This window comes from Myxine glutinosa, chromosome 5, assembly GCF_964187855.1.
Source record: "Myxine glutinosa chromosome 5, kmMyxGlut1.1, whole genome shotgun sequence".
Classification (NCBI taxonomy): Eukaryota; Metazoa; Chordata; class Myxini; order Myxiniformes; family Myxinidae; genus Myxine; species Myxine glutinosa.
Genome location: NC_136265.1, coordinates 159,195,396 through 159,210,847, shown reverse-complemented (window position 1 = coordinate 159,210,847; position 15,452 = coordinate 159,195,396). Strand labels below are relative to the sequence as shown.

The 15,452-nt window shown below is 43.6% G+C and overlaps 1 protein-coding gene across 3 annotated transcripts in view; it reads right to left on the bottom strand.

Moving 5' to 3' along the window:
• Positions 1 to 4,255: 4,255 nt before the first annotated feature.
• Positions 4,256 to 15,452, bottom strand: part of FDXR (ferredoxin reductase) — a 29,954-nt gene continuing 18,757 nt past the window's right edge. For all 3 annotated transcript variants that reach the window (XM_068115839.2, XM_068115841.2, XM_078778944.1), the window contains exons 6-13: positions 15,192 to 15,305; positions 13,168 to 13,269; positions 12,711 to 12,818; positions 12,540 to 12,627; positions 8,547 to 8,728; positions 7,437 to 7,608; positions 7,061 to 7,225; positions 4,256 to 6,466 (exon numbers count right to left, since the gene is read on the bottom strand). In XM_068115839.2, coding sequence (XP_067971940.2) covers positions 6,336 to 6,466; positions 7,061 to 7,225; positions 7,437 to 7,608; positions 8,547 to 8,728; positions 12,540 to 12,627; positions 12,711 to 12,818; positions 13,168 to 13,269; positions 15,192 to 15,305 — 1,062 coding nt within the window. In that variant the 3' untranslated portion in view covers positions 4,256 to 6,335. The remainder of the gene's footprint in view (positions 6,467 to 7,060; positions 7,226 to 7,436; positions 7,609 to 8,546; positions 8,729 to 12,539; positions 12,628 to 12,710; positions 12,819 to 13,167; positions 13,270 to 15,191; positions 15,306 to 15,452) is intronic.

The window sequence follows — 15,452 nt, the reverse complement described above, 5'->3', positions numbered from 1 at the left end:
ACTGCGACGGCTGAAAACGTCGGCCGCGTGAGGGCCGGGAACTCTGCGAGCAGGCGAGCGAACTCGTTCGCCGCCGGGAGGGCGCATGCTAGTTCGGTCGGCCTGGAGCTGCTCATCGTGCATACCAGGGAGCTGAAGGTCTCGGCGTTGATGAGGCGACGCCGTTGGACGTCGACCAGCAGCCCGTGCGCGCAGAGGAAGTCGGCGCCTTGCAAAGCCATGGGCACGCTTGCCGTCACAAAGGTCCAATTAAAGCGCTGGCTGCCGAAGCAGAGGGTGACGTTGCGCGGGCCGAAGGTGCGGATGGCCGATCCGTTGGCAGCGACCAAGGAGGGGCCGCAAACGGCGGTCTGCCTGTCCTGCTCGGAGGCGGGTATGACGCTCAGTTGGGCGCCGGTGTCACAAAGAAAACGCCGCCTGGACGCTTTATCCTTGATGAAAAGCAAGTTGACCGAGTGGCCGGCGCTCATGGCTGGTAATGAACGCCGGCCCGGCCGTTTCCCGACTTGCCGAAAGTGCACAGGGGTCGGCATGTCCGAGCCTTTTGTCCGAACCTGGCATGGTAATAACACCACGCCTGGTCAGGTGGAGGCCCAGGCCGTCGTGTTGGAAGCGGTCGGCATGGCGTGGCGGCCGCCAGTTGCACCGGCAGTTCGGCCTCCAACCGCACCAGGCGCTCGGGCGCCATGGGCGTCGCCTCGGACGGCGGCGGGCTCCAGGTAGCCGCCCCGATGTGCTGGCCTGCCGAGGAGATCTTGTCGGCTTCCCTGTCGAGGGCGCGGGGATCCGTGATCTGCGTGCCTGCCAGGGCGAAGCGTACCTGGCTAGGCAGCTGGCGGAGGAACAGCTCCCGGAAAAGAAAATCCGGGGAGTGCTCACCGAGCAGCGAGAGCATGTAGTCCATTCGCTCGGACGGGCGCGTGTCGCCGAGCTCGGGCAGGTCGAGCAAGCGTCGTGCGCGTTCTGCCGGTGAGAGGGCGAATGCATCGAGGAGGAGCGTCTTGATCGCGCCATACTTGTCAGCGGCTGGCGGGTGCTGGAGGAGGCCCAGGGCGCGGGCCGCGGTGGCGGAGCGAGTGCCGCTACCACATGGTGGAAGCGGGTGTCATCGACGGTAATGCCTCGCAGGGCAAACTGGGAGTCCGCCTGGGCGAACCAAACCGCCGCGTGAGCCTCCCAGAAGGTAGGCAGTTTAAGGGCAACTGCCGTGTCCATGTCGGGGGTCATCAGTGAAGGAGCTGTGCTCCTACGCGAGTCGAAAGGATTGACGCGACAAAAGACGGGAATTTGTCCGAGTTTCTTTATTGAGCAAAACCAAAACTCGGGTACTCTGAAAAGCCCGTTTATCGGGCAGCAATATATATATGCAAACACGTCATGCCGGAGCGTTTGCCCGGGAAAGGCAAGTCTGGACATGCCCGGGAAAGGCGAGACCGGGCGTGCCCGGGCGGCCTGGGCGAGACCGGGCGTGCCCGGGCAGCCTGGGCGAGCCCGGGAAAGGCGAGTCTGGGCATGCCCGGGAAAGGCGAGACAGGGCGTCCCCGGGCGGCCTGGGCGAGCCCGGGAAAGGCGAGTTTGGACATGCCCGGGAAAGGCGAGACCGGGCGTGCCCGGGCGACCTGGGCGAGCCCGGGAATGGCGAGTCTGGGCATGCCCGGGAAAGGCGAGACCGGGCGTGCCCGGGCGGCCTGGGCGAGCCCAGGAAAGGCGAGTCCGGGCATGCCCGGGAAAGGTGCGTCTGGGCATGTCCGGGCGGCCTGGGCGAGCCCGGTACAGTGATCGCTCCCTGGTTGCGTCTTCGGCAGGTGTAAGGCGATTGTGTATGCTCAGCGGCAACCGCTACAATGTCATATTTTGAACAAGAATCAAAAGATGAATATGAAGACAAGTTCGCCGTTTTACAGTACCTTGGCTTTTAATTAATCCTGATCGCACATGCACGGAGAGGGGTGAAATGATATTTCTTGTATCCTGGACAAGGGAATACACCGGATATTCCAGTCTACATTACCAAGTAGCTCAAACACGACTCAGAAGAATGGAAACCATAACCACGTTCCTATAGTCACTCATGCGCACACCACCTCCACCGATGACGTCAGCGTCCTTCACATTCCACTATACAACAATTTATACTCTGTCTGCCTGCCTGGCAGTCAAACAAATGGGAAAATCATTCCCAACAGGAATCTTACTGTTTTTAAAGACGTTATAAAGGACACAAACAACAGGCACAAATAACTAATGTAACGTGATAAATGGTAATACATACTGGGTAAAACTCGGAATTAATTTATTTATACGCCTTTAAGGGTGTAGTACTGGTGAAAAATTGAGAAAACTACATAGGTACCTTTGAGAGGCTTTTACACAAAAACAAAGTCAAGTTAATATCTAATTTTCAGTTTTTCTTGAAAGATATAATCTTGGCTTTAACTCAGACCAGTTTCAACGCTTCTTTGTCATATTACATGCATATAATTTGCATAAATTAGACCGTCAATAAAAAACAAGAAAAAACAAAGAACACATTTCTACTTCTATCTTCTATGTCACCTATCATGCTTTTCACACAAAACTTGGTACATGTATTATACATGTGTTACTCAACTACCTGATGAGAGGATTTTGTGAAATTATGTCAAATGTTCACTAATTAGCTAATTATGCCAATTACCAGATAAAACTTGGTTGTCCTTCAATAAATCCACAATGGCTACTCCTATAAACAAAAGCCTTCATCATTTTAAAGGAAGTGATATTCTGAATATCCTGTCCAAATTTCAGCCCAAAAGAATGATGCATTTCCCAAGTTATAACAAATTTCATGCAAAATATTATATTGAATTGAATTGAAATTTGAATTTTTCAATAATTAGGGGTACTTCTATGACCTCTAATAGCATGATTCTTGTTTATAAGACTATAAGGAAACTGTTCAGCTTAAAAAAAACAAACAAAAAAAAAACACCTGTTCACCAGTACTACACCCTTAAACCTGTATTTAAATTGAATTAGATACTTTAAGACTGTTTAACACAAATCCCCTACATAATACTTACAAAAACCTTGCTATATATTGATATAGACTATAGAGCATGAGGGTGTGGCATGTGAGAGGGTGAAGAAGAAGAATGAAATAGCTTTATGTACGATTCCGATTGATGCTGCGTTCTTTTTCAGTAGCACTAAACTTCCGGATTTGAAGCAATCTTTAAAATCATTATTTCATTAAAAATTGACATGTTTCCGGTGACAAGTTCTGTGCTACTGCGCTTCGCAAGCAAAGAGGTCTAATCCTCTGATTCACACAAGAAGCCTTTCATCCTTTTTACCTACTCCACCAAAGGTGGATGGAGGTTAGGTTTTCACCCCTGTCTGTCTGTTTGTCTGTCCGTTTGTGAACAAAATATCTCAAAAAGTTGTGCACAGTTTCGATTGATATTTCGCAGAGATGTAGCGTATGTGACAAGGACGAAATGATTAGATTTTGGTGAAGATCCGGATTCGGCTACTAGAATTTAAAAAGTGATTCTTCACCATTGGCAGATAGAGCCAAAAACGTTACATAGCAGGATAACTCAAAAAGTTGTGGACGGATTTGGACGAAACTTGTTTGACAGGTTGTGTGTGTGACATGGAAGAATCGATTCGATTTTGGTGAAGATCCGGATCCGGCTACTAGAATTTTTAAAGTGATTCTTCACCATTGAGCAATATGGCCAACCAGGCGGAGGTTTGCTCTCTACCGATTCATTTCTGCTATTTCTTTGATAATTTCCCGTCAATCAAATTCAAATCTTGATCATTGTCTTTTTACAGCCTTCTTTGTTACAGAATAGGCAGTCGGGCTTGAATATCTGTTTGGCTCCATCTGCTGAGGACCTCCTTGACCTACACGATGAGCACGATGGTTCTGGATTTGATTCAGTAGATTTGGCGTCTGTTTAGGTTCATTGTAAAACACCGACAACAAGATCTGTGATATCCTTGGTTCTCCTCGTATGCAATGGGTATTAGATTACAGGTGTCTTCATCCGTGACGCACAGCCTGGTGGTTGTGCGAGTCGTCGAAGTCGTATATCGTACAGACGTTGTAGTCTCTTGTTACATACAGTGCATTCAGAAAGTATTCAGACCCCTTCACTTTTTTCACATTTTGTTATGTTGCAGCCTTGTGCTGAAATCGTTTAAATTCATTTTTTCCCTCATCAATCTACACTCAATACCCCATAATGACAAAGAGAAAACAGGATTTTAGAAAGTTTTGCAAATTTATTAAAAATAAAAAACTGAAATATCACATTGAAAGTATTCATACCCTTTGCTATGACACTTGAAATTTAGCTCAAGTGCCTCCCATTTCTCTTGATCATCTTTGAGATGGTTCTACACCTTGATTGGAGTCCACCTGTGGTAAATTCAATTGATTGGACATGATTTGGAAAGGCACACACCTGTCTATATAAGGTCCCACAGCTGACAATACATATCAGAGCAAAAACCAAGCCATGAGGTCGAAGGAACTGCCTGCAGAGCTCAGAGACAGGATTGTGTCGAGGCACAGATCTGGGGAAGCCTACAAAAAACATCTCTGCTGCATTGAAGGTTCCCAAGAGCACAGTGGCCTCCATAATTCTTAAATGGAAGAAGTCACTCTGAACCCGATGGTCACTCTGGCTGAGCTCCAGAGATCCTGTGTGGAGATGGAAGAAACTTCCAGAAGGACAACCATCACTGCAACACCCCACCGATCTGGGCTTTATGGCAGAGTGGCCAGACGGAAGCCTCTCCTCAGTGAAAGACACATGAAACCCACTTGGAGTTTGCAAAAAAGCACCTAAAGGTCTCTCAGACTGTGAGAAACAAGATTCTGTGGTCTGATGAAACCAAGATTGAACTGTTTGGCTTCCGTCTGGCCACTGTTAATTTATCACATCATCAAGAGAGCTGGCAGAATAGTTTAGAGGTGTGCACACCTGCCTTTGATCTGTCGAGCCAAGGTTCAAATCTCAACTGAGCTATAAACTGTGGTGTTTCACATGCAAGGTGATGCATCGATGTGTGCCGTCCATCTGAAGGATGCTAAGCCAGAGGACCCGTCTGCTAGTACTCATTGTTGGTGGAGGTTAAATACCCCACAGTGTATATCCCGAAGAGTAGGCAAGTTATGCCCGTACCTTGGCCAAATTCCTACCACCTTCAGTTACTCGTGAGCTACATGCCTGACCAGTCGGTTCTTGAAAGACTTGGGCCAGAAACATTCCTCGGCCGACCTCACAAGGTGAAAATAATTTGGACCTTTGAAGAAGTTGTAGTAGATTGTAAGGAAAAGGCAAGCAGGCCTACGAGGCTTTATCTTCAGAGAGGGTGTAATTACCTGCCCCTGTTTAGTCTGGTTGCCAGGTGATAGCAGTAGAACAGACCAAGCAGGGCAAGTAAATTATCCCCTCCCTGAAGGTCACCGATTGTGGTTGACTCTTCATGCCAGTATGAAAAGTTAAGACGGTAACCAAAAAGTTATGAAAACGTGGCCGCGTCACCCCTCCCTCACGCCATCGGTCAGTGGCCAATCAGTACATCGCCTCCTTCTACCAATCAGCGGGCCGCTCCTTGCTCTGCCCCTGGCCAATTACAAGTCCTTCCTTACTCTGGCCTTTCATTGGTGTGATCTCCCCATCAAACCCCCTCGACCAATCCGTCGCGAGGTGGGCATGGCCTCAGCCTGCCTGAGCAATGTTTTATCGCCATGTTGGTGCAATGCGTGGGCGTTTCCTGCCTGGACTTCCGGTGAGTTTCATTGGGGTTTTTTGGGGCGTAACTCTGCCTTAAAACAACACCATAAAACATCCGTCTCGTTGTTGTGCATCATGACAAGTTTTTGCGAATCATAACAAAAACCATGACAATTTCTTCAATAAACTTATTCTTTATACAAAACATTTATCACCCATGGTTCTTCATTTTGCTTTAGCAGTTTTCAGCATACATTCACTTTGAGTCAACCAGGTTTGTCTCATGAACCCTCAACATTTTAAGAGGGATCCTGGCTAAGTTATGAATTTGCCATATAAAGGATTTCATAATCTAAAAAAATCAATTCCTTGCGAAAGACATTTGGCCATTCTTGATTAGCAAGAGATTTCCCATTTCCTATGTAGTCAGAGGAGGGTTTTCTCTCACACCAAGATGTCTTTCATTACCACAAATAGGCATTGTGAAAGATGACATCACAAATACAGTTGAAATGCATAATTGCAAGGCACGCTACAATGAAGTGCTATTGTTCAGAGCCAGGCCTCACGATATTTCATTCCACCAGCATTGTGCTGGGTTTAGCCCGAAGCATGTATGAGCATTTCCTGCACATCCAAAATCTTCTCCCGTGGTTTCTCCAATTTCAAACCCCGCTCCTGCTCCACTCGGTTGATACGCTCCCAATCACCGAAGGACACCACCTGGATTCCTGTGTGAGATGCTCAAGTGAGACCTCAGGTGATAAATGCCATTTCAAAGCAGTCAGGTACAAAACAACAACAACAACAACAACAACAGGCATGTTAAGGCCATTTTCCCTGCTAGAGCGGGGGTTAGCCTTGCGGTCCCCATGACAATCTACTCCATTTTGCCCTATTTTCTGCATCTCCCCTTGTTAACCCCCTTGCCTGCATTTCTTCTTCCACCACCTTTAGCCAAGTCTTTCTTGGTCTTCCCCGTCCTCTACTTCCTTCTACATTCATTTCCATCATTCTTCTAAACCAGTCACTTTCATCCTTCCTCAACACATGACCAAACCATCTCAACCTGTTTCTCTTCACAGCATCCATCACAGGTTCTATTCCCATCATCTTTCGCAATTCATCATTTGTCTCCCTCTCTCTCAACGATACTCCACACATCCACCGAACCATTCGCATTTCCACCCTTTCCAGCCTTCATTTCTGCTCTACGTTCAAGTCATCAAAATCACATCGTCAAAGTCTAAGTTCAAGTCAGGTACAAAAGAGCTGCAATTCCAACATTGTTAAAACATAAGAAACCGAGTGCTGCAACTCTTCACCTTTGCTTGTGAGTTTGGGCCGAATAGACTCAAATCCTGCCCGAGGACTGGCTGATCTATTGGAGATATCTTCCAGAACAGCTTCTCCAGTCTCAAAACTGTCATTCATGGTCGTAGCGATGACACCCTGAGGTCCTCTTTTCACCCAACCGCTGCAGTACAGGCCTACAGAAGAGAACAAATAAATGAGGTTTGAGTCAGACATTTTTTGCATTGAAGAGTGTTCACGCATATATGGACAAAAGTACATTCAGTTCGACACACTTCTCAAAGTGTCATTAATTATGATGGTGTCCAAAAAAAATTAATGTATATAATATACAATCAGAAAGAAAAAAAACCCCTCACTCCATCAACGATGGCATCAAGTACTAACCTGCTCGTCCTTCGACTCGTCCTTGATTGTTGGGAATGACTCCACGGCGCTTGTCGAACGGCATGTCTGGATCAAGAGGAAGGCTACGGTAACCTATGCTCCTCAGAACAAGACCGCAAGGCATGTCTTCACTCTTTCCCGTTGGAACAGCTTTCACGGTGTCACCGCTGGCCTGAAGTGGAATGTAATAAATTAAATTAAAAAAACACCTTTTAGAGGCCATTTTTCCCCGCAGAGCAGGGGTTGGCCTTTTTCGGGCACCGTGGTCCCCTTTTTGAAGCAATGTTTTATGGCCGGATGCCCTTCCTGCCGCCAACCCTGTTAGTCGCCTCTTGCGACACACAGGGAATTACCAGTGAACTGGTACTCTATTTGCCGACCTTGGAAGGATGACAGGCTGAGTCAACCCACCTGGCGTTAATTCAGCGATCGACCAGGATTCGAACCCAGGATCTTAGGATCCCAAGCTGGTACCCACCCTAACCGCTAAGCCAACACCAGGCTTGCTGAAGTGGAACGTAATGAAATGGATAATTCAATAACCGGTAGTCAGGTTCTTTGTTTTAAGTTTGTGACCTTTACCTTTAACAAGTACTGTAAAAGGAACTCATGTAACCTCTTCCACATGTGCAAAACATGCATATGTGCATTCACATCAGGTTTTCAAAAATGAACCAGCTGTACATGGTGGGTGACATCACAAGCACTCATTGAGATGCAGAAATTACTTTTGAGTACAATTTAAAGGTCAGGCAGCGAGGTGACTAAACAAGGTAAAAGTAAGTGGATGGAATTAACAGAACGTTGATCAAAGTATCCTAACTGTCATCGATCGAAGCACGCTAACCACCGTGGGAAGCAAGGAGAGAGAAGCTCACATTTTGGGTGTTAATCCTTCATTGGAGCAAAATAAGCCTCTTTTGTGTCGGAGCTCCTTTGCTTTGATGAAGGATCAATGCCCAAAATTGTTCCTTGCCTCCCATACTTTTATAAACATTCAACTGATTCCATCCATTGCTCTACCTTTCAGTTGATGCAAAAGCCTTCCCATTTCAGACTAGTTTTCTATTCTAAAATTAGATTGGTCTGGAATGGTGTCATCTTCCCAACCTCAAGCTTGTTCAGTTGGAAGCGAATTCCGCCGACCCTTTCACCATCAGCTGTGGGCAGGATGTGCGTAGGGCTGCGATGAAACAACAGACCCCACTCTCTGTGTCCTACACATCCTGACGAACTCTGGGGCATGGACTTCAGCAGTAGTTCAGTGAGACGACGACGAGGCCTCGGAATGTCTGAATGGCACAAGCACAGGGTTATTTGGCACACAAGGGAATGTATAATTACACGCAGCAGGAGGCCATTTTGCCCATCCTGAGCAACCAATGGTCTACTCTTTTCTAAAAATACAATGGGATCTCCAATACCCACAACCTAAATGCAATTGGGACAACTGATTTTACATTTCTATTTGAGGACAGTGTGCTGCGAGATGCAGTGCCCTCAGTTAGTGGCAATACACCAGCAATGGCAATTTGTTCAATACGACTTCTCCTGCGGATGGTACCCAGACTGGATATCGTAATGGAAAGCGTACTACTAATTGAGCTGTCTTGCATCCCAAATGGATGCACAGCTACTGTATATCATCAGATTTATATTTTGTTTGTATACAAACATTTTAAGGCACAACCAGAGAACTCAATATAAATTTGCCAAACGTCAAAATTACCAGTCTATGTTAACAGAAAGTTCGTTGGAGAACAGGTCTATTCCTTGGGGTAAAAATGATTGATCAGCCAAATCCTATCAGACATCAGAAGCAAAGCAAAGTCCAGCCAGACTAGTGCTGAGATGGGAGACACCATGTACGAACTGGTGTTGTAGGCTGAAGGATTGCAGTTGGGATGGTAATAATCCAAAAGTATCTCTTATCAAGAGTAGGCCATTGTGTACCAGTGCCTTCACTAAATTGTCTGTCTTGGAGATAAAATGTGATTAAGGAAGTTATCTCCACCAGCAAAGGTGGACACAGGTTGCGTTTTCACCACTCTCTGTCTGTTTGTTTGTCTGTGAACAGGATATCTCAAAAAGTTATGGACGGATTCGGGCGAAACTTGGTGGACAGGTTAGGTGTGTGATACGGTCTAATTGATTAGATTTTGGTGAATTTCTCGATCCCAATCCGGATAATAGGATTTTTTAAGCGATTCTTCACAATTGAGATATACTGTTGTGATATTGGCACCCTTGCACTTTTTTCAAATAATGCACCATTTCTTTCAGAAAATTGTTGAAATTCAAAAATCTTGTGGTATCCACATGTGTATTTCTTTGGTTTGCAGTGGAACTAAACAAAAAAAAGCTGAAAAAATTACTAAATCTTAGCTTATTCTACATAGAAATCCTAAAATGGCCCGGACAATATTATTGGCAACTTGTAGAAGTTTTTAGAAATAATTAGATTTCAAGCATGTGATTCTCCTTTACTTTGGAAATGAACTCATGTATGGTGAGTTGCAGGTGCCTGTAATATTTTAAAAAAACATAGGGGCAACTAGAACGCCACTCAGTAGAGCGCATACTCCCGCCATGGGTTTAGTTGGAATAATACGTTTTGTTTAACATCCCCTCTCCCCAAAACAATAAATGAAAAAGAAAGTAAGCCCTAACTGTCAGAGAATTTATTTTGATATATCTTGGAATTAGAGGAGAAAAACATCATTTAAGAATAAGAATAAAAGCTTTAATGCAGTAAAACAGAAAAAATATTTCCCCCAAAAAAAATCCAAAAACATTTCCTGGATCCGGAATAATATCCTGAGCTTCACCAAAAACTAATAAATTCTTCCTTATCCCAAGGGCAATCATCCCACCAACTTTCATCCAAATCCGTTCAGAACTTTTCCAGATATCTTGTTCACAAACACACGAACAGACGAACATACGAACACACACACACACGGACGGACACGATCGAATGCGTTACTCCCTGGCGGGAGTAATAAACCTGAAAATTGCAGAGCCAGAACCAGAATTATTTATTTGGTCTGGGAAGCCCATGTGAAGTTTCTTCTTCTTCAACCTCTCACAACCCTGGGTGAATAGGCGATCTTTTTTAAAAAAAAGTTGGAATTTTGCCAAATCTGTTTTATTCGTTTGTTAATATACCTCAGCCATTGACAAATCTGGAACTAAGTCTTTATAAGTTCATCAAATACTGACACCGCGAATGACATTCGCTGAGCTAAATGTTGATATCTCTTCTGAGATAAAAAACAAAACCAAAAAAAACAGTTTTAAAGCATTATATGTATGAAACGATACATTTTTTGAAACGGCGAAACCTAATACACACTTTGGTGGTTTTAAAATGACAGAATATGTCTTTATTAGAAAAAAAAAATGAACATTGAAGACGACGCTGCTAAAAAAATACACCGCTCTAACGCATAACCACGAGTTTAAACTACATTTACAACAAATATGAAAACTATTTTCATATCACAATGTTAAATATAGAATATATAGAAGATAATGTTAAAAAAAAATGAGCCCTATCTTCCAATGGTAAAAAAATCCTTTAAAAAATTCCTGGATCGGGAATAATATCCTGAGCTTCACCAAAAACTAATCAATTCTTTCTTATCCCAAGGGCAATCATCCCACCAACTTTCATCCAAATCCGTTCAGAACTTTTCCAGATATCTTGTTCACAAACACATGAACACACACACACACACACACACACACACACACACACACACACACACACACACACACACACACGGACACGAGTGAATGCATTACTCCCTGGCGGGAGTAAATATAGAATATATAGAAGATAATGTTTAAAAAAAATGAGCCCTATCTTCCAATGGTAAAAAAATCCTTCAAAAAATTCCTGGATCGGGAATAATATCCTGAGCTTCACCAAAAACTAATCCATTCTTCCTTATCCCAAGGGCAATCATCCCACCAACTTTCATCCAACTCCGTTCAGAACTTTTCCAGATATCTTGTTCACAAACACACGAACACATACACACACACACACACACGGACACGAGTGAATACATTACTCCCTGGCGGGAGTAATAACCCTGGTGCTCACCTGGTAGAATAAACAGTATACTGCACTGACTAAAGGTATTTTAAACCAATTTCAATGGTTGCTGGAAGACAGAACAGCATGTAGAATCATAATAACATAATCATAAGATTTTAAACAAACAAACAAAAAATACCTATTTTGGGCCTTCGATTTTCTTAGTGCCATGAACAAACTCGATACATCATGGGGGATGAAGGTTGTGGTCAAGTTTCATCGAAATAGTGTGTGTAGTTTCAGAGGAAAAAGAAAAATTCCTATCGAGCATATTGTATCAAGCAAATTCCTATCAAGCATATTCCATAGGGGTATTGCCCCTATGTTTACAGAAAATTGTGAGTTATTTGAAAAATGTGCTAGGGTGCCACGACTGTAGGGTCAAAATTGATATACAGTATAGCCGGATATTTCAAAAAGTTATGCATGGATTATGACAAAGCTTGGTGGACAGGTTGAGTGTGTGACAAGGATGAATTGGTTAGATTTTGGTGAATATCCGGATCCGGATAAGATAATTTAAAATATGTGAAATATTTTAAGTGATTCTTCACCATTGAGAGATGGGGCCCAAAATGATATATAGAATGATATTTCAAAAAGATGTGCACGAGTTATGACAAAACATGGTAGATAAGTTGGTTAGGTAGCAAGAACAAGCCGATTTGATTCTGCTTAGGATCCGGATGCAGATCTGGCCTATCAGTGGGATAAAAAAAAACTGTTCAGCCTGGTGGAGGTATGCAGTCTCACCTAGTTATAAAATGTGTTGTGGATGTTAAGTTTAACAAAATTAATGGTAACAATGAGGTTAGTGTGGAGATAAGTTAACACTGCTAGATTAATTTAATAATGTGTATATACTGCACAAGCATGATGGGCAATATCACCTCCTCCTGTGTCCAAATGTCCTTGAAAATCCCTTTAATATTCCACTTGTCACTTCAATATAAATTCATCACTCGCAACAAATGTCAAAATCATAATAAACAGCGTACTTTCAAGAAGCATTCTCTCTATCCCTTCAAAATCAGATGGGTTCAGCATCGTTCTTACTCCCTGCAACTTTACCATTTCTCGGAGTTCCTAAAAAAAGAGAAAGTGAGGAGGAGACGTAAACAACAACATTTATCTTCGGTCTTTCTAGAAGGTCAACAAAGGATTCTCACCTTTATGGTGAAGGCCACTTGCAGAGGCCCTCTTCGACCCACCAGAAAAATCCTCTTGATACTACTCTCAGCGATGGCACTCAAAGCTGCACCAGTAATATCAGTTTTCTGCTGGAATTTACAAAAGCTCTCAGAGGCATGGCTGAGACATCTGATGTAAAAATACGATTCAACTGATCTAAATTAAGAAGTTGTCAATTTACTGCATAAGCAAAATGAGAATTTTGATCCTCTTCCTTGTATGCTCCTTTCATTCCCTTACTGACATATTTTCCCTTCACTCTCACATTCTGCTACCCTCCCCATTTCTCTCTCATATTTCCTTTCCTTTAGTCAATTTACAAGCAAGCACTCTAATATCATATCCTTTTGGTTTTCAACTGTTCGTTAATATTATTGGTCCCAGGAAGACGTGATAATTTTACATGACGTGGGGAATCAGCAGTAATAAATTCACCCTTAGGAGATCAATGGGCGTCAACAGGATGCGAGCCAAGTCCAGCGCCACGTTGCCTTGTCCCAGCACCACTGCAGTCTCCACATTCAGATCTGGCGTCAACTGCAATATGAGGTCATATCAAGGCCACAGTGCAGGTTTAATGGCTTTTTAAAAAAGAAAACATTTCTCCGATATTTTTAAGTTCTCTTGGTATAAAGGTAAGCCGAAGAGCTATTTTGATCAGCAATTTTTAAAATTAATTTGATAACATGTATCAAACAAAATGTGATGCACATCAATCACTTCATTCCCAAGATTATCATCAAATAAAATATATGAATGAGAATCGCAGATATTCGCAAGCAATGCAAATGCCTCCCCTAGTTTTCACTTCTCATCAAGAAATATAGTTGCACATTTTGACCTTTGACCTGTGTGAAATCGACATTTGCTTCTTTAAAACTTTTACAAATCAGAACTGGGAAAAATGCATGAAAACAAGTACAGTATTACAACCTTTAGTCAATGCACATAGTATTTATGAGTGACCACATAAAACAGGTGTACACATAATCACAAGGTTATTGAACATCACAAACTATCGATCGATGCATACCTGAATGCCGAATATTTTGGACACATAAGACAGGTGGCCATATAATCAAGGTGTATTCCTTAGCTAAACAGATAAAATATATAGATCAGGATATAAGTAGGCCAGCATGACCGAGTTGGCAAAAAGGCTTGCGACACCTATATGTGAACACACAAAAATGCCAAACTAGAGCTAAGTCGATGGCGCGCCATTGCAAATCCCTACGCTTCCCACCGAAAGCAAAGTGGAAAGACAGCAAAAAGTTCCACCAGGAATGACCGAATATGAAATTTTGAGCTAAAACATTTTTTTCCCTGATTTGACCCCTGTGACTCCAAGTCCCCACTCCGAGTGGTCAAATCCAAAAAACCGTTATACATTTAATGCGTCCCCCAATGTTGATTGCAAGTGCAAAGTTTCATTTGGAAATTTGCTCCTAATTGCATTTTTTGGTATTTGACCTTTTGACCCTGCCACAGGGGGTAGGGCCAAAATGGTACTGCTCTCGCACCTTCTTGCCATGTGGTGATCATAATGTGGCTGTGGTAAGGTTGTTTTTGGGGCCTATAATTGCTTGGTAGGCCAAGAACCTTAATTTTGCTTCTGATTTTGATTTGACCCACGCTGTGAGATCTAAAGAACCAAACTATTTCCTGTCCACTTCGTTCTGCAGAGGCTGTGGTGAGAAAACATCTTGCCAATTCTTTTCTGGATTGGTTCAAATTCAAAGGCACAGCGAAATATAATTTTTAAAAATCAAGAATTTTGCTGCCGATTGTCACCTTTCATCCTGGTATAATCCCCAAAATGACTCAAATACAAAATTATTTGACGCATCGCGATAGGGGCTGTTTGAAAGCACCTTTGATTTTCATCTCTATTGACTAAAATATAATGGAATGGCAAAAGGTGTGATTTTTAGTGTTTCACCTTTGATCCAAAAACAATACCTGTCCCCTCCCTGTAGGAGGGAAGAAAAAAAAAAAAAACACCTTTAGAGGCCATTTTTCCCCGCAAAGCGGGGGTTGGCCTTTTTCGGGCACCGTGGTTGTTGTTGTTTTTGTTGGTCCCCTTTTTGAAGCAATGTTTTACGGCCGGATGCCCTTCCTGCCGCCAACCCTGTTTGTCGCTTTTTTACGACAAGCAGGGAATTACCAGTGAACTGGTACTCAATTTGCCGACCTCTGAAGGATGTACAGGCTGAGTCAACCCCCCTGGCGTTAATTCAGCGATCGACCGGGATTCGAACCCAGGATCCTAGGTATCCTAAGCTGGCACCCTAGCCGCTAGCCCAACACCCAATCCTCCTGTAGGAGGAAGTGAGACATAATTGAGAATAGACCTCAGTAGAGTCATTGTCCAAGTGTCATTATCACAATAACCTGAGTATTTATATAATGCATACAGTGAAAAATCTACAAAAGGCAACCTTAGCGTTGGGACTTACATCCTTATTTTCAGGTAGGCCGTTATACCAGCCCACAATCGCCCGTGCCGAATACACGCCAGGAAGCTGTTCTCCAGGAATCCTTAGCAATTGATCATCTTCTGCTCCATAACTCTGCTTGAGAAAAAGAGAGTCTGAGGCTGTATCACACAACGCGGGCCTCAAAAGTTAGAGCATTTCACATGTGATGGTAGTGTGAAGTTGCATCCGGTCAGGTAATTGTACAGAGATGTATATCACGCGTGCCGGGTGTGATGAGGG